Source organism: Artibeus jamaicensis, unplaced genomic scaffold (genome assembly GCF_021234435.1).
Source record: "Artibeus jamaicensis isolate MK-2021 breed Jamaican fruit bat unplaced genomic scaffold, CSHL_Jam_final contig_525, whole genome shotgun sequence".
In the NCBI taxonomy this organism is placed as follows: Eukaryota; Metazoa; Chordata; class Mammalia; order Chiroptera; family Phyllostomidae; genus Artibeus; species Artibeus jamaicensis.
Genome location: NW_026521874.1, coordinates 15,944,065 through 15,963,258, shown reverse-complemented (window position 1 = coordinate 15,963,258; position 19,194 = coordinate 15,944,065). Strand labels below are relative to the sequence as shown.

At 47.7% G+C, this 19,194-nt stretch overlaps 1 protein-coding gene across 3 annotated transcripts in view; it reads left to right on the top strand.

Moving 5' to 3' along the window:
- THOC5 (THO complex subunit 5) overlaps positions 1-16,901 on the top strand; it is a 31,976-nt gene extending 15,075 nt beyond the window's left edge. For all 3 annotated transcript variants that reach the window (XM_037153268.2, XM_037153269.2, XM_037153267.2), the window contains 12 exons: positions 923-1,000; positions 1,677-1,717; positions 1,959-2,058; positions 3,638-3,746; positions 7,613-7,714; positions 8,265-8,361; positions 8,946-9,060; positions 10,320-10,423; positions 10,568-10,655; positions 13,124-13,239; positions 13,905-14,095; positions 16,697-16,901. In XM_037153268.2, the coding sequence (XP_037009163.1) occupies positions 923-1,000; positions 1,677-1,717; positions 1,959-2,058; positions 3,638-3,746; positions 7,613-7,714; positions 8,265-8,361; positions 8,946-9,060; positions 10,320-10,423; positions 10,568-10,655; positions 13,124-13,239; positions 13,905-14,095; positions 16,697-16,760 (1,205 nt within the window). In that variant the 3' untranslated portion in view covers positions 16,761-16,901. The remainder of the gene's footprint in view (positions 1-922; positions 1,001-1,676; positions 1,718-1,958; positions 2,059-3,637; positions 3,747-7,612; positions 7,715-8,264; positions 8,362-8,945; positions 9,061-10,319; positions 10,424-10,567; positions 10,656-13,123; positions 13,240-13,904; positions 14,096-16,696) is intronic.
- The last annotated feature ends 2,293 nt before the right edge of the window (positions 16,902-19,194 follow it).

Sequence of the window (19,194 nt, the reverse complement as noted above, 5' to 3'; positions counted from 1 at the left end):
AGGCCTGGTGCGTGGAACAGGCCTCTTTTTACTTGAGATGCCAAGGTCAAGTTGGAAAGAAATGGTCTTGAATAGACCTGAGCATGGTGCCAAGCACAAGTTGAATAGGCCTATCTTACTATTCCTGGCTTTTGAATCAAACTTCTCTGAGCCTTAATTTTCTCATCTGTAAATGGTTAAAATGTATAATAATAGTATTGTTCTTGTAGGGTTGTTGTGAAGATTAAAGTTTTGTAAAGTGTAATTTTAAAATTACAAGCATGAGCTCATTCATTACAAACATCACCTCACTATCTGACTGGGCAGCTGTCATTTGTCACAGTCTGATTTCATAAATGCGGAAACTGGGGCTCAGGGCTGTGACATAACTTTTCAGGGCACGTGTTTGGGAACTGGCGGGACAGCAATTCAGACCTAGGACTGGACTGCAGGGTCCAAGTTTCTGCCCACCGTCCTGCCTCTCAGTTAAATGTGACAATGCCACCCAGGTACTTGGCGTAGTGTGGAATAGAGAATAAGCACTTAGTCTGGGACGTGGATGGTTAGGCACTTCTGCATGAGGACTTTTAAGACAGTTGGCGGAAGAGTAACATTAACTTTAGGCCTTAGGTTGGGATTTCTGTACCTTGGTGTAAGCCTGAAAACAGGCTTACATTAACCACTTACATTAACCACTAGTCTCAGATGAGACTTGTCCAGGGATCTGCACTTTGGGTTCTTTGTTGTCAGTAAGTGATGCAAAAAAGACTCAAGTTTCCTAGTTTGTTCATTTTCATCTAGAGAAAGGGCTTTTGTCCTCCCACCCCCAGTCAGTAAGGAGCCATGGCAAAGGCAGAAGAAATGCAGGCCCCGAGCCCATCTTCTTGTGTAGCTTAGCTCATTCCCTCAGCGCATGTCATACAAAGCTTTTTCTTGCTCCCAGATAAGACGTTGTCAGTGGCAATCGAAGGCAGTGTGGATGAAGCCAAGGCTCTGTTTAAGCCTCACGAGGACTCCCAAGGTAATGTGCTGGTCAGGATCCCCTGCCCTGAGTTTTCTGTAATGGGTTCCAGGCACACTAAGCCACCACCCAAGGGCAGCGCGGGTCCTTTGGAAATCGGCTGTGCTAGGTGTGTTTAACAAGGTGGTTGACTATGTTCAGGGGCAGACAGGGAAAGCACCGCCTTTGGATTTCAGCCCTGCCACGCACTAGCTCATTCATTCCTGGGAAACTGACATTTCTGAGCCTCAGTTTAGTCACCTGTCAAAGCAGGTAGTAATACCTCATGTAGAATGATTATGTGAATTAAACAAGGTCATGCATGCATAGGCCCTTGATATCCTCGGCACACAGCGACCCCTCAGATTGTATGGGCTGCTTTTATTGTTACTTCTATTACTGTTATTGCCACCACCACCACCACCACCACTAGCAGTGGGGGGCTTGTAGTCCATAGGGCAATGTTAAAAAACACTTTAAAAGATGGGTGGTGGAATTACAGGTTATTTCTCTTTTTCTCTTGCATCATCATGTTTTCTATCTGAATACAAAGCAGCAAATTAATATATTATTTATTCTTTAAAAGTTTATATACAAATGACACAGAGTTTGGGTCCCTATATGCCCCATGGGTTGAGGTGCTTCAGGGAGCATTGGGAGCTCCCTTCACTGTAGGTGTTTCTCTCTGTGGCTGCAGATGACGAGAGCGACTCGGATGCTGAGGAGGAGCAGACCACGGTGAGAGCTGTTTCCTCTCGCGGGCGTACCAAGCAGCTGCACTGGGGCCTGCTAGTTAGCAGGTGCCATTCTTCCTAGAAGCAGAAGAAAGGTTTGAAAGAAAAGGCTGCTGGGAGCCTGGCAGCTGAAGAGCTGAAGAATCAGGTCCCAGGCAGCAGTGCTAAGGCCTGGCCAGTTGGGAGAAGGAAGGGAGAGATTCCTATGACCAGTGTCCATCATCTCCGTTCCTTCCTTTGTCCAGAAACGCCGGCGACCCACCCTGGGAGTTCAGTTGGATGACAAGCGCAAGGAGATGCTGAAGCGGCACCCCCTGTCTCTCATGCTGGACCTGAAGTGCAAAGGTCTGGCTCCACTTACTCCGGGGATCCCAGAGCTCTTAAGAGTTCAGCGAGCTGTAGGCGCACAGGGTCCAGCGAGCCAGAGGCCTCTGCCCAAGAACAGATTTTGGTTTCATGTTTCTTTGTTTATCCTCATTGTTTTGCATGGAGTTTGTTTTTTTCCTCCCCTAAGTCATACTATAACAACAAACGCATAGGGACGCTTGAAAAAACTGCACCTCTTTGTGAATTTTAAATATCACATACACAGAACAAGTTGCAAGAGTATGCAGGTTTTGAGTTATTTAGCCAACATGCTTAATTTAATAAGTTGGACTTTGGGCTCTGCAGAGAATACGTTTTGAAATTGCTTTGGTATAGATAAAGGAGCATGTGGTAAAGCATTCAGCAGTGTAAGAGTTGAAGGTCAAATGTAAGTGTCTTTCTCATCCAGATTCCCAGACTCTGGTCCTTGCTTTACCTCCAGGGAGAACTGTCATGACAGGGTTCTTATGTATTTTCTAGAAATAATCCATGCATGTAGTTCTTACCCAAGTCTGTATTTATCCCCTCCTCCTTTTATCTGTAACACAAATGGAAATACATACTCTGCACTCTGATCCTTCTTTGCCTTAAAAGAAGTTTTTTTGAGGTAATTTTAGACTCAGAAGAGCTGCAGTGATAATACAGAAAGTTTGTATAGGTTCGCCACCTGGCTTCCCCGAATTTCAGTGTGTTATTTAGCCACAGTAGATGATCAAAGCCTGTGCTAATTTCCTTGGTGCAACAGTATTCACTAAACTGCAGGATTTACTCAGATTTCCCTGGTGTTTCCTGGAATGCCCTTTACCTGTTCCAAGATCCAGTTCGGGATCTCACATCGCACTTAAATGGTCACCGTGCCCCTTAGTCTCCTCCAGGCAGTGGCATTCCTCAGTCCTCGCTGGTCCTTTATGACCTTGACACTTCTAAAGACAAGGTTTATTTAGTGTGTAGGAAGACTCTTAATTTGGGCTTGTCTGGTGTTTTTTCTGATTAGACCGAGGTTGTGGATTTTGGGGAGGAAGACCATAGACGTGGTCTTTGCTGTCACATCATATCAGCTCACATCCTATCAGGGTACATAGTGTCATTGTGTCTTTTTACTTATTTAAATTTCTTTGTTTTAATTGTCTTTTTTTCCATTACTATTTTTCCCCCTTGTGCCCTTCTTCAACCCCACCCATTGTGTCTTATTACTGGCATTGTTAACCTGGACTCACTTGGTGATCACTTAATCTTATCCCCCCACCTTTTTTTTTTTGAAGATTTTATTTTATTTTTTAGAGAGAGGGGAAGGGAAGGGGAGAGGGAGAGAAGCATCAATGTGTGGTTGCCTTTTGAACACCCTCCATTGGGGACCTGGTCTGCAACCCAGGCATGTGCCCTGACTGGGAATCGAACCCATGACCCCATGGTTCTCAGACTAGCACTCAATCCACTGAGCCAAACCAGCCAGGGCTATAGTAAAATATCCTAAAGCCTGTTGACTTTCTTTTTTATAAAACTATTGACCCTGATCTTATGTTTTACTCATAAATTTTTTTCTTTTCTCCTCGTCCAGATGACAGTGTGCTTCACCTGACTTTCTACTATCTCATGAACCTCAACATCATGACAGTAAAGGCCAAAGTGACAACCGCCACAGAGCTGATCACCCCCATCAGTGCAGGGTACTGAGCATGCGTTGCAGAGAGTGGGACAGGTTTGGCGGGGCGGGGTTGTGCTGTGCCAAGAACCTGGGTGCTGGACTGCTCTCGGTATCTTTGTCATCTGGCTCCGGGAGGTTCATGACTACTTTGACTTCTGTCGCCGCGTCCACTTTGCCTGAAAGTCCTGGAGTGTAACTGGCGTTTAGAAAGCACTCACCAACTTGAATTGTTGAAATACACCTACACAGCAGATGACAGAAGTGACTACAACATGTTGCAAGTTGAGTAGGTGGGACAGAGTACCAGCTTTTTACAACCAGTGTGGAAAGAGTGTAAATGTAAAAGTGAGATTTGGGAGACATTATCGGGTTGACCAGTTTTGGTCGCTCTCTTTTCCTTTCCTCTTTCTCTCCCAAGGTGCTTGGATTTCCACTTCACAGCTCAGCGCAGTCCCAAGTTGTCCTTACCTGGGCAGTGGGAGGAGGACTGTGGTGGGCCTGTGGGGTTTTTGAGGAGGGTGAGCAGCGGCATAGTATTGGCAGACGTAGGTCAGACATGCGTAGTGGCCCCTGATTGTGGCAGTTGTCTCCCACCGCCGGAAGTAGGAGGAAGGGAGGAGGACCTAGAGGGCCTGAGGGTGCAATAGCCTCACATACAAGAACACTGGCCTGCCCTGGCACTCCTTCTGCCCCTGCCCTTACCTGGTCCCACTGAGTCCTCATCTAGCGGTGGAAAGACCACTGACGGAGACACAAGTCTGGCACCTAATGGGGCAAGGCTTTTTTTTTTTTTTTTTAAGATTTTATTCATTTATCTTTAGAGGGGAAGGGAAGGAGAGAGGGAGAGAAGTATCAGTGTGTGGTTGCCTCTCATGTGTCCCCTGCTGGGAACTGGCCTGCAACCCAGGCATGTGTCTGACTGAGAATTGAACCACGATCCCTTAGTTCCTCTCTCAATCCACTGAGCTACACCAGCCAGGGCGGGGCAGGGCTTTTTATGGCTGCCTAATAGTGTCCCCAGGTTTTCCGCCCTGCACTTACAGATCACGCCTCCTTCAGGCCATAGCCTTGGTCCCTGTGCTTGAGTTTTGACCCCCCAGGGGCACTCTGGATGAAATGACCCTGTTCCCACCTGACCCCAGCAGAGGGAGCCCAGGGCTTGCTTCTTCAAGCGCCCAGTTACACTGCCCAGGCAGGGCTCTTGGTTCAGTGACCCGCTCTGGTGCTCCTTAGGGGCTCCGGCTGAGGCAGATCTCCTTGTCACAAGCACTCTGCCTACTCACTTCTCAGGTGTCCTAATAGGGTTGCAGGCTGACCTCAAACATGCTTACCTTCAGCTCCTCGCTAGGCTGTGCACGTGCAGTGATGGGGGCAGAACTGCAGACTAGTTATGAGCCCTGGTGAGTCCCAGGCCTGCCACTTAGAGCTCTGTGTGCACCTTTAGCCAAATATCCTGGCTTCTGAGTTTCCTCATTCTGTGGTTGTCAATTATAACATCCACTTCTAGGGAGCTTGTGAAGATTAAGGTCAAGTGCTTAGCATAGATGAAGCACTTTGTAAATGACAGCTGTGTTTATCCTTAGCAACTCATTTAACTCTCACAGTAGCTTATGAGGCGAGAACACTGAGGCCTGTGCACCAGTCTGCTGTATTATTGTCATTGCCATGTGGGTCCTGGCCCCCAAAGAGAGAGGAGACGCAGAAGGAGACCGGCCTGAAACCAGGATAAGGTCTTTATGGGCCTTCAGGTGTTTAGCTTATCTCCCTGTTGTGCAAATGGAGAAAACTGAGCTCCAGGGGCATACGGCCATGGAAGCCCTGGGCCTAGAGCTCCAGATGCCCTGGCTCAAGTGCAGGCTGCTCCGGCCCCTGGAGACACCAGCCTGGTGTATGGTGTTAGGTATCTATCTACTTTTTTGTTGTTCAATATAATTACTGTTTATGCTAATTCCTTAATCTCACCCAATAGCCAGTCAGTCAGAGTTCAAATTTCTGTGGTTTTCTCATGAATGTTTTTTGTTAATTGTTTAGTTTGGTTTTTATAATTTGGGTTTTGACTCAGGATCTCTGTAAGGTCTGTGTGTTGCAATTGGGTGAAGTTTCTTCCAAGCCTCTTTTCTTCCGGATGTCTCTGCGATCTTTTGATTTGTTGAGAAAGTGTGTTTCTGTGCACTGTAGGTTTCCCCCAGAATTAGGTTTCGATGATTGCATTCCTGCAGTACAATTTTATGGGTTACTCCTTCTGTGTGTATTTCGTGTCAATTGTAGTTAGATTGAGAGGCTTGATAAAATTCCATTTTGGTTTTTTTGGAGGGGGTCAGGAGGGCAGGACTGTGTCACGGATGTTCTCCAGTGTTTCCGTCAGGAGAGCCGGGCAATCTCTCTCTGTGGTGTTGGCAATATGGATGACTGTTGTCAGGATCTAGTACTTCATTAGGGAATTAGTGTTTTTAATACAAACATTTTCATCAGAATTATGCCAGCCTGGCTGAATTTTCCTGAAGAAATTATTTTCCAGAATGATCTCATTGGGGCTTTTTAATTCATTAATTTTTCATGAAGCCATTAAACTATTTTTAATCATTTTCCATTATTATTTTACCAACGTTTTTTAAATCCTTTTTTCATTAAAATTTTATAACAAAGATTTGAGTACTTGAATAGTTTTTCTTTTTGTGTTTTGGTGTTGTATTTTTATGACTGTGTGTAGCTTCCCCTTGCATGTCTGTCATTTTTACCAAAATCATTTGTCTTAAGACACATATTACAGATGTAAGTTTCGTCAAGAAGATTTGATGATTACAGCAAGTTTTGTCAGTTAGAAACCCATATCATGTGCAGTTTTAGCTACTCTGTTTTATTTTGGTTGATTCATTCTGTTGGTAATAGTCGCTAAACATTGGCCCAAAGACTGGCAATTCTTATTTATTTTCTAGCCCATTTCTCATGTGAGGCAAAGAAAGGGGCAGGTGCTGGGGGGAGGGGAGGCAGAGCCGAGAAGAGCCCGAAGCTGCCACTGCCCCAGTATTAAGTCCCGAAGGCACACTGGGGGCTCAGAGCGGCAGGATCCCCCTTCTGCGGAGTTGCTCCTGCTGCTGTTCCTGAGAAAATGGAGAACCCTGTGCTGGTTCTGGGAAAGAATAGGGTCTGTTGTCCTTTGTGATCAGATTACTCCATTATCCTCCCCTTCCACTCAGTCTCTTCTCCGCCTGTCACATTCAATTACGGGCTGTGCCCTAATCATTCCAGGTAGGTGGCAGTGGCATCACTGCCTATCTGCTTACAGCACTGGGTCACCTTGTCTCCTGTGCATGTGATAATGTCCTTTTCTGGGAATATAAAAGGGATCTTTCTCGTGAGCAGCATGAAATTTGGTCAAGTGATACAGCACCATGGCTGCGTACTTCCTTTTAGGGTCATGAGGAATCTCTGCTCCTGTAAAATTATGATTATTTCTCTTTCCAGTATCATGGGGTTTTGCTGCCCTTAGGTAAGGCCTTGGTCACCATATAAGTCTTGAAGGGACAGGAGTTTTGTTTTTGTTGTTTTGTTTTCCGTAATTTAGTGGTTAAGAGTACAACTGCCTTTAATTACGATAGTGCAAATCCCAGCTTCAGCACGTAGGAGCAGTGTGATTTTGGACAAGCCATATCTTTGAAAGCCTTGAGTTTCTCTTCTGTAAGATGAAGATGATAATACTCCCTACCTCATTGAGGTTATGGAGATCCAATCACCTCAGGTGTGTAAAGGATCTGACTCACAGGAAGCATTCAATAAACGGTGACATTGGTCATTAGTGGGAGGTGGCCCTGCTGTCCCTGAACACCCACATCTGCCCCAAGACACTGTGTGGGACGGCATTCTCACTGCGGTCTTCTGCCTTTCCAGTGACTTGCTGTCTCCTGACTCAGTCCTGAGCTGTTTGTATCCTGGGGATCATGGAAAGAAAACTCCGAATCCAGCCAATCAGTACCAGTTTGATAAAGTTGGGTGAGTCAGCCGTGTTTCCTCCTCTGTCAGCCTCTGCTTCTGAGTTTTTCTGGTGGCTCAAGGCCAGTAGCCTCTCAGAGGGTAGGGGCCGTGGGGCAAGAGACATTGCCGTATTGAGAGAAGGCAACACATGACCTTTCCTGCTTATGAGGCAAATGGAGGTCATGGATGGGCAGGAAGGGTGGGTCAAAACTTGGGGAACATGGTAAGAACTCGTGATATCATAAAAAGTTCTAACATTTTAATTCTCTGAGAATTAAAAACATTTAAAATATTTTATAAGTTGGTAAATTGGTAAGGGGATCAAGTGCAATGCCCTTTCATTGAGATTTGCTTATGGAGTGAGGGCTGTCAGGAGAAAAGGAAAAGTGAACGTGGGAGATGGAATTGACAGCAGGGAGCCAATAGAGTCCAGAGGCTGTGCTGGCTGCCCGGCTGTAAGCATGGCTGAGTCTGCGGGACCGGCCTGTTTGGGGTGGATGGGAGGAAGGCTCTGTCATGGGACCATTGCAGAAAGGACTTACAAAGGTCATTTTATTCTTTTATGCAGCATCCTGACTTTGAGAGACTACGTGCTTGAGCTAGGTCACCCCTATTTGTGGGTACAGAAGCTGGGTGGCCTCCACTTCCCCAAAGAGCATCCCCAGGTGTGTACGCTGATCCAGTCTTCTTAGCTGTAGAGCTCTACCTCCCCTCTACCCATACAGACTCCAGAAAGGCTTCTGATGGCCTTTGGGGGCTTTAATTAGCAGAGTGCTTTCCTTCAGGAATATGATCTGTCCTCCCTCCCCTCAGGACACTAAAATGTCCAAGCCCTACAGGTATTTAGGGCCTTCTCCATCAGTCTAGACACCCTCTAGGTCAAAGTAACTTGGGTCCTTGCTCTGGGTATAGCACAGTTCTAGGCTCTGCTACCCCATGGTCTCGTGTACGAAGAGGCCAAAAATGAACTATAAGCAGAAACCCAGGGGATCTGGCACCTTAGCAGAAGCTTTCCTTTTCTCAGGAGATGGCCACAGCCTCTTAAGAACCCAGCAACTTGTGTCGTTCCTGCTGGGACTGAGCATCGGGTCTGTCATAGCAGGTAACCCCTGCCTTTTCCGTAAGGTGCCCACCTCGGGGCATGAGTGATCTTGGCTGCCACAGGCAAGCAGGAAGGTCCTAGGAGAGGGGCAGTGCCTGGAGGAAGGGCCAGGGTGCACTCAGGTGCGCCACCTACTGTCATCCACAGCAAACGGTGATTGCTGACCACTCACTGAGCGCCAGCCACATGGAGACCACCATGAAACTGCTGAAGACCAGAGTGCAGTCCCGCCTGGCCCTCCACAAACAGTTTGCATCCCTGGGTAAGCCTGTGGTTAGTGCTATGGCTTGAGAGCCACCCAGAGACAAAAAAAACTTAGCCCTTCGCTCAGATGTCTGAAATCCTGACAGCAAATCAAAGAGGGCTGGATTTCCGGCTATTGCTGAGCAGAGGTATTGGCAGGGCCACTGGAGAGATCTGCAGGCCCACCCAAACAAGATCTGAGCTCCCCTTGGGGCCGTCAGGATGGTCCTTGCAGAGGGGGCCCAAAGCCTTCTGGTGGTACAAGTTGGTCAGGAGCAGCTTGTCCTGTTAGTGCACATCAGACTTTGGTGTGCATTCTGCAGATACTTCGTACAAGGCCAGTTCATGGTTTGTGGAGCTTACCTCCAGCTTATTTGAATACAGCTGTCCAGAAATCCACCCCTCTTTCCTCCCCCGAGACCTACTGAGCTAACACTCTCCAGGGTAAGGCTGAGCTCCTCTGTTTTTCATAAACTCCCAGGTGATTCTGATGAGCTGCTAACCAAGGTAGTGGCCGTATGGGGGCTTCTTTTCACTTATTGATTCAGTAAATCTTGTCAAGGGCTTATCCTGTACAAGGTACTTGAGGCTTAAGATCTTTCTGATCTAGGAGTCACTGTCAGGAAAGACATTGGCTTCTCGGGGTCCCTGTAGAGACCCTGCCCCCTAGTTCAGCTCTTGTTCTCCGTGTGGACCCTGAGCTCTCCAGAGCAGCATTGCTTGTCCCTTGGCCTCTCTCCCCATCCGTATTGCATTGCTGAATTCGTTTTGTCTCAAGGTTGGATGATTGTCATCCTGGACAGCATTTACTGTGTTGGCATATTTGCTTATTGAGATGCCAGCAGGAATTTATGCTGGAGCAGTTATCCAGCCTTTTTCCCTTAGAGGAACTGACACAGAACATCTCAGTCATTTCCTCCATCAAGGTCAGCCTTGAAAACACAGCCCTCTCGGCTATTTGATCTAATTAACAGTCACTGCTGCAGAGGCACAGTCACTGGTTTTGGCTGCCGGGGGTTCTTGTTTTTGCTGACCATCATTTGCTTAAGGATAAAGCATCATGAATGCTGGTGCTCAGTGTGGCCACAAGCACGTAGTCCTAGGTGAAGGTCAGGTTGCTATGCCTACATTCCTGGCACATGTTGACCTGGGCACCTACTGAGTGCCAGGTATACCTGGACATCTTTCAGGGCCATCTGAACACTCCAGAGGATGCTAGTCACCTAATTGTGGCCCCTGATTTCTACCTATGACACCACCTATCTTGCTGTCTTTCAGAACACGGCATTATACCAGTTACCAGCGATTGCCAGTACCTCTTCCCTGCAAAGGTTGTCTCTCGCCTGGTGAAGTGGGTGACGATTGCCCATGAGGATTACATGGTAGGTAGAGGAGTGACGGGTCGGTGTTGCTGTCCTGGTGACTGTAGGCCCGTGTCTCCTTTTGGTTTCTGCCCCTCCATCAGAAGGGCAGGAGGCTTGACTAGAGGAGCCAGCAGTTCATGCCTTGTCCGTGGTGGTTTCTAGGAGCTGCCTTTCACCAAAGACATTGTGGAGGCTGGACTGGCCGGGGACACCAATCTCTACTACATGGCACTTGTGGAAAGGGGCACAGGTAATTTGTTCTGTTGGTAGCCGAGGTTCTAGGCAGGGGGATTGGCTGAGAATAAAACATTGGTGGTGGTTGCCCAAAGAAAGTGAAAGATCTGGAATCCTGCTGCAGGGACTTAGTGATGAATGTTGGGAGCCATTGTTGGCAAGGACTTGTTCTGCAGCACAGTCACATACATGCTTTATTTCACTGAATTCTCATGACAGTCCTGGGGGGGTGGTTCCCCTTTTATGAATGAGGGAGTGAAGACTTAGTCTCAAACCCAGCCTGACCTCTTACCCTGAGCTCTTGGACTTTGGCTTTCTGGGTTCTTCCCCCTCCTCACAGGAGGGCCGACATGTCCCTGCCAGGTTGTGAAGTACAGGATGGCAGGACCTTCCTCCCTCTCTGCCGTTTCTGCACTCATTTTGGAGGCATCAAAACCTGATTCCTCACAGGTGTCCTGGCATCTGATTCGCTAGGACTTCTTGCAGGAGCCACCCAGATACTCTCTGTGGTGCTATTGTCCGGCCCAGCCTCGGCAGGCCTGGTACTGACAGCAGAATCTGATCCCTGGGGCTTGGTATGGTTGCCACAGAGTCGAGGAAGTGGTCTGTAGTTTTAAGACAGTGCAAGAAATGTAAGGAAAGGTTCTACTCTTTGATGTTAGAGTTTCTTTACCCCAATTTCTCCCCTTCTCTCTCTCTCGTGTATGTGTGTGTTTAAAAATAGTCTGGGGGGGGGGGAATAAAAAAGAAAAGGAAAAAAATAATCTGAAGAACCCTGGCTGGTGTGGCTCAGCTGATTGAGCGCTGGCCTGCAGACCAAAGGGTTGCCAGTTCAATTCTCAATCAGGGCACAGGCCTGGGTTGCGGGCCAGGTCCCCAGTTGGGGCAATGTGAGAGGCAGCTGATCCATGTTTCTCTCACACATGGGTGTTTCCTTCCCTCTCTTTCTCCCTCCTTTGCTCTCCCTCTGAAAATAAATAAATAAAATATTTTTTAAAATAAAAATATTCCGAGGAAATTAAGTATTTCAGACACAGTCAAGGCCCCTGATTCCACTTCATCCACTCCCTCATGGCAGATGACCACTGTGTGGAATTTGTGCTTTTGCTTTGCATCCTCTCCTCTTTTAAAATATACTTCTACCTCATCCCAAAACACCATAGGGTACTGTTTTGAAAGGGCACAAAATATGCAGTCCAAGAAGTTTACAGAGTCCCACGGGTGGGAGGGAAGTCATTGGAAGACATCACCTCTGCTTCCCGGTTGAGGAGACAAAAGCTTGGAAAGATATGAAATTTTCTAGGCTCATACACAGAGTGAGTGTCATAATTAAAATTTTCATCAGCTGTATTGTAGAATTTGAAAAATCCGGGTGAAATTTAAATGAACAAGTGGGCAACAAGCCCAAATACATATTTAATCCTAAAGTCATACAGCAGATCATATTGAAAAGTTTACATAGTATGGATTAAAACAAAAACTTGGTGAACAGAGATCTACCCAGAAGTGTATGCAGGCTCTTTGGACAGAGGCACAAACAGTAGAGAAAGGAATCACTTTATACTTAATGTTTTTGTGGCCGTCAGGAAGGAACTGTCTTCTTAACCTGCACTTCCCTATTGCTGTTACTTGAATTACTGGTGTAGTCAAAGACTTCTTTTTTTCTCTCTCTTAAATCCTGAAAAAAGAATGGGATGCTTAGCCCATTGGTGGAGAGGATAAATGTCACCCTATTGAAAATTATAAAGACTTTCACTAGAGAAAAAAGTGAACACTTTAAAAATAAGACATTTCATTCAATGATTGTGCACACAGCCTTGACATCAGGCAGTTCTGGTTAATGCAGCACGGCTGCCTTGCACCTGCCCGACCTTTGGGAAGTTTCTGTCGGAGCCTTGGTTTCTTTATATGTACGCCGGGGACGATGCCCATCTCAGAATCCCTTAGGAAGGAATAAAGTGCACATAAGGGTCATGGCTCAGTGCTCAGAAATAGAGTAAGCACTCCGTAATGTTGGCTTCAACAAGTTTCACATACAAAATACCTAAAAATAAAAGGAACAGAATAAAGGTAGACTTGACCGATGTAACAGCTAATACATAATATTGGAAAAAACAGTAAGCCTTTACGTGGGAAAATCCTTAACTTGCTGGCAAATAAATTAAAATAAATTTATGTTAAAGGAGCAAATAGAAGTCTTAGGCAGACCTAATGTGGACCAGACTCTGGGGAGCCCTAGGCATACCTAGACTCTAGACATACCTGTCTCCTTGGAAGGACCAGTGTCGCAGACATTGTTCTACAACCTGGCAATTACACTCGGAGATTCCAGAACAAATGAAAGTCAGTTTAGTACCAGAATGTGCTCCGAAGCACTCAGATTAATGAGACATCAGAGCTAGCACGAGGGGCCCCACAGGGGTGGTGTGTGGCTGGCAAGCTGGGTCCCAGCACTGATTTTTCCTCCTTGCCCCCTCTTCCCAGCCAAACTCCAGGCTGCAGTGGTGCTGAACCCTGGCTACTCCTCCATCCCACCCATTTTCCAGCTTTGTCTGAACTGGAAAGGGGAAAAGACCAACAGCAATGATGACAATATTCGGGTAAGGCCTTGCTAGGGGTGACGGGAGGAGCAGGAAGAGCCTCTTTGGGGAGGTGGGTTTGGCAGAAACTGCCTCAGCTGAGGGCTTGGGTGCTGGCATAACCCCCAGGACAGAGGGGCTGCCAGATTTACTGAACACTGCATGGTGTAGGAGAGGAGAGAGCCTAGGCCCATCTCAACCAGTTTTCTGGTTTGGGCCCACAGGTTTCACCTCATTTATCAAATAGGGATAATATAAATGCCTGCCTTGAAAGGTTGTTGTCTTGGGCTTCTGTGAAAATGTAAATTAACTCAGAAGCATAGAATTGCTGGAATGTGATGATGCATGAGGACATTGCAGCTGTTAATTGTTATTACACCTATTGATTTGATTCTGTGATGGCCTTAAGGCTGTGGAGCGTGTGTTTGACCCTATGAACTGGATCACATCTCGAGATTCCTTCTCTGCTGCCTCTGTCATCTGGGCTGCAGGTGTTCAAGGCAGGGAAAGTCATGGGTCCAAATCAGGAAGACCCCATTGTTTTGAGTAGGGGGAGCCTCAGGGCGGTCCGGTCTGCTGATGGGGCGTGGGCCAGCCTCTGCAGAGGCCCAGCTGCAGTTCTCGTGGAGCTGCCAGACCCAGCAGTCCGAAGGTCATGCTGAGTTTCTGGCCTTCCCACCCCATAGGCCATGGAGAGTGAGGTCAACGTGTGCTACATGGAGCTGTGTGGCCCCCGGCCTGGCCATCAGCTCTTGACCAACCAGCTGCAGCGCCTGTGTGTGCTGCTGGACGTCTACCTGGAGACTGAGAGCCACGATGACAGCGTGGAGGGGCCCAAGGAATTCCCCCAGGAGAAGATGTGTCTGCGGCTTTTCCGGTGAGGGGAGGGGCGAGAGTACCAGGGAGCTCCAGTCCTGCCTCTCATGGGGACTTGGAGCACAGATCAGAGCCTGGCACGAGGGCATACCTCTTCCTAGATTCACTCCTCTCTGTTCACAGAGGAAATTAAGGCCCCCCTGCTGGATTTCCTCGGGAGAGTTTGCTGCCTCCTTGCTGAAACTTTTCTGGCAGCATTTCCTACCAGCCTGGTCCAGTTGTTCTTTAGACACCCCTGCAGCGGGGCTACCCACTAGTGAGCAGCACCGGACCGTGAACCAAGAGGATTTGGCTGAATTTTACTCTCTGCACTGTCCAAATAAGCTTTTTAAACTCTGTACACGTCTCCAGGTCCCCAGAGTCCGCTACACCCTTCCTAGGGTGCTCACTCATCTGTGAGGACCAGCTTTGGGCTGCCGGGCTTTACAGAAGGAACCAGCTCTGAATAAGATGGACACAAGTGCACCTCTGTTTTGCTGCTCACCAGCTGTGTGACCCTGGCAGAGTCACTTCAGCTCAGCTCTGAGCCTGTTGTCTGAAGGCTGAAGTGGAAATACTACCTTCCAGCTCATGATGAACTAGAGACGATTCATGTAAAGCTTCCAGAATGGTCCCTAGCATAGACAGGGGCTCAGGAAGTGCTAACGGGCCCTGATGGCTGGTGTTCAGCATACCTGCTTTCACAGCGCTTCTAGCTACTTTTCCTTTCTCTTCGGGGTCCTTTCTCTCCCTTTCATCCCCTAACTCAAGTTTTTAGAGTGCGTTCCCCAACTCCAGAGTTCACATTGCTCAGGCACATTGCCCTTCTTTTCTGAACAAGGGCTTGGGGAAGGGTGGTGTCGGGGGTGGGAGGTGGGGAAGGGCTGTCATTTGTGTCTAACCGGGACACCCCCTGTTCCCTGTCAGTCTGAGAGGTGCTGTACTTGCTCCTCGCTTTCTCAGACAGCCAGCCCCAGCCCGGGGACGCTGTCCCCAGCACCCCCCGGCCCCTGTCTGGCACCTTGTCCTGCCTCATCTGCGGTGCTATCTGATAATAACCAGCTCTAGCCCCCGTGTGGCTGCTGGAGGTGGAGCTGGGGGCTGGGTGTTGGTGCCGTCCAGGCCTTGCTCTCCCTAGTGGGTCTGTGTGCGGCCTCGGCTCTTCCCACCTGCCCAGCCTGCTCTGGCACATTTAGAGGGTGGCATCTCTCACATGGCCACTGTTTGTTTCCTGTTATCTAATGGTTCCCAAAGGACCCGTTTTGTGAAGTGCTGTGTGTCACCTAGGCTGAGCTCCTCTGAGGGAATTCCGGGAAGGTGCTTCTTTGGCCTCTCAGATCTAATTAACTCCATGACTGGTGGGATGCGAGGTTCTTGGCCTAAAGTCCAGCTGACCATTGGGATCAGGCCAAGGGGCTGGTTTTGTTGTTGTTGTTCAATGCAACAAATTTTATTTAGCATAGTCGGTCCCAACATTCAGCACAAAAAGTTTACAGAGGCTGGGTGGGTACCTGCAGTCTGTGGGTTCGGCTGTACACTTAGACTTAGCTGATAACAGTGCCCTTCTGGCGTCGGCAGGTATACAGCATCCTAGTTATGAGCAAAAGCTTTGAGGCCAGGAAGACCTAGATTCAAATTGCTGCTCCTACCTGTGTGACTAGGGTCTACACTTAGTCCCTTTGAGCTTCAGATTCCTAATTGGTAATACAGCATTCACTTCAGGTGTGAATTCAGGGAGGATGAAATTAACCCAGATGGAGCATGTAAAGTGCCAAGCACAGTGCAGGCAAAATGAATAAGCCTGCACTTAGGTAACAGCAGGTGTCCTGCTGTTAGAATTGAAACCTTTTTTCTCCCCTCATCTCTACAGTCCCTGACACACACTCCTTCCCACCTTCCCTTACTCAGACCAAGATCAAAGGTGTTGCTAGTGGTTCCCATTGAATGTCAGTCATGGATGAATGCGGGAGGCCCTGGACCTGGACATCAGTTACTGTGGAGTCGTGTGGAGGAGGGCCCTGGGTGAAGTTTTGCTTGGTGCCCAGGAAGCCCCTAAGCTTCATGAGGTGGATGATTTGGCATCAGTCCTGGTTTTGAGTTCGGGCTCTGCTCCCTTCTGACTATATACTATTGGGCAGATAGTTTAACTCCCTCAGCCTGTTTTCTCATCTGTAAAATCTATAAAATTATAGAAGTAGTATCTAAGAGGTAGGCACTTAGTGCAGATTCTTTTTATCGCCTGACTTCAGACTCCCACCTGCATGGGAATCTCCTGCAAAGGAGGTTTTAAAATTTTTTTTTAAATTATAGCACAAAACCATGTTTGTTGTTAAACATAGAAACATCAGTGAAGAGTTGTATAAAAACACTAAAAATGAGCGTGCCTGAGCCCCATCCCCAGAAGTGCACATGGTCAGCGAGGTCCCTTCCAGGCCTGTGTTCATGCATTTGCAGTTATATAGAGACATCTGTACAAAAATGGTATCACACCTTACATACTGTTCTGCAGTCTCGCACGTTCCTTTTTTCCCCTAACAGCTGTACAGTACTGTGTGGATAACCATAGTTCATGCTGTCAGCGCAAAGGGCGTGGTATTAACTGGTCTCTCTTCTGTTTCTCTAGTGGTCCCAGCAGGATGAAGCCGTTTAAATACAACCATCCTCAAGGATTCTTCAGCCATCGCTGACCTCCTGCTCGGCCTGTCCTTTCCCCCTAGGCCCTCAGTGCTGTGCCTCTGCTCTCCTCGGTTCGGTTCCACATGTGGCCCCTGATAGTCTCCAAAGGCAGGTTTTATATTTCCAGCTGATTAAAGTATCATCTGACCAAGTGGCCTTTGTCTTGTGGCTCTTTTGGGAGGAAAGGGGCGGCCTTTGCCGTCTGTAGAAGCCACAGCCCAAGCCCAGTGCAAAAGATTCTGAGTGTACAGAGATGCTGCCTGCCTGTGCACATTCAACTTAGTTGTTTCCACTCCCGGCCATCCTCATTATCTTGGTATTTATTATTCTAAGACCTAGGAGGTGGCAGGGCAAGCCGAAGTCAGCACAGCACAAGGGCAAAAGCTCTTCCTTCCACTGGGCCTGTCAGTGCCTCTGATGGCCAGATTTTCTGATCGCTGGGTGTCACGAATGTCTGACAGTGCAGTGCAAATAGGTGACAAATATATCACAAAGAATAATTGTAAATCTTGCAGGATTTATGAAGGTGATGAGTGATGGTGGAGCATCACTTGCAGAGCTGCTGCGCAGCAGGGCTCAGGCAGCGCGGGTCCAGGTGACACATGAGAATCTTCACAGCGATAACAGGCTAAGTGCCTCCAAAAATAACGGTTTGACTCTCGGAGGATTAAGAGAAGTCCTGGGGAAATAAGTAGCAGCTTTTAACATGCTTGCAAAATTACCTCCTTTGGAATCTGGCAGAAGTCGAACACAGTGAAGGACGGCATCGAGTGTTCTTGGACAGTTTTGTCAAAAATTGTACTCCCTCAGCTCAGCACTCTTCGTTCTTTATTCATCTTAAGAAGAAGATACAAAGGGGTAAGAATATTGAAGAATTATTACATAGTTGCAGTATAATTTAAAGTTTGCAAGCCACAAGATGACTTTAAGTCCTCTTCAGCTTTATTGAGTTGTAACTGACGCACCATGTGTAAGTTTCGGGTGCACAGTGGTCACCATGGTAAGGTCAGTTACCACGTCATCACCTCACATGAGTAATTGTTCTGTGATAAAAACTTAAGATTTACTCTTTTAGCAACTTTCAGTATATGTAAATTTTATTTAGGTGATTGTCCCGATCAAATGGTTTTTTCCTCCCACCACATACTTTGAAGTTTGGTCCCAGTGTATGCGTGTGTATGCACTCTGAGTGGATTGCCCATTATCTTCGGATAACAGGCACCGCTGGTATAAAAGTTGCTATGCCCCTGTCCTCTCAGCCGCTCGCTGAGCACCCATTGACGAGGGTTTTCTGAGGAACTGGGAGACTCCTGGCCCTGCCAGGTCCCTTTATTTTACAGATGGAAGCCTGAGTCCAGTGACGAGTGGAGAAGGGCACTTCCGGGGGCTCTGAAATAGTCACCACCACCTGTGCCTCTCTTTGCCATCATCCTACATCATTCCTTTGAATTCCGGAGGTGGGTACTGTCCAGCCCAGAGGTCCTTGAACTTCAACATGCATGAATCACCCATCCTGGGAGCCAACTAGCAATACAGATTCCCACACCCCATTGTAATATTTGGACTCAATGGACCCAAGATGGGCCTGAGGCAGTGTATTTTTAACAAACTCCCCAGGTGCACATGGCCCTAGTCTCTTTAGAAGTTGCTGTGCTTTCTTCCTTCCGTTTTATTGGTGACTTCTCTAATCATGCAGAAGGACCCCTTTCTCTGTGAGCAGCTCCCCCTCTTCTGTCTTCTGTGCCTTGGGCAGCAGCATGGGTCTCTGGGCACTTCTTCCACTTCACAAATGAGCACTCCTTGTCTTTTCTCTGACCTACTTGCCTGGGACTCTCCCTGCCAGCATCCCCTTGGTCTGGCCACCTTCAGGCCTTGCATCTCACAGCCTGTGCTGAATAAGATTGAAATGGGGCCTAAAAATAGTTCCTTTAATGGCCCCTGCATTGCGGTCTCCACTCCCTTAGCTGGAAGGCAGCCAAACTGACTCAGCACAAAAGCTTGTCTCCCTGAGCTGGGACAAGGTTGCAAAGAGCTTGTGAGGGCTGGGAGGAGCCTCTGCTTCCCAGGCAGGGATGTCACCCTTCAGAAGAGGTTTTTCTTCTTCAAAGGAGAAAAGGTTGAACAAAAGAATCTTTTGGCCTTAAGGAAAGGGTTTTTTTTGTTGTTGTTTTTAATATATTGATATTTAGAGAGGGGAAGAGAGAGAGAAGGGGGGAAAAAAGAAAATTCCATTTATTTGTTGTTCTACTTACTTCTGTATCCTTTGTTTGATTCTTACATGTGTCCTGACCAGGGATTGAACTTGCAACCTTGATGTATCAGGGTGATGGTCTAATCAACTGAGCTACCCAGGCAGGGTAAGGGGAGGGCTTTAAAACTGGTGAGAAGCCCAGGACAATCCAACCCCTTTGAGCTACTTAACTGAACCATTCCTGCCTTGGTGAG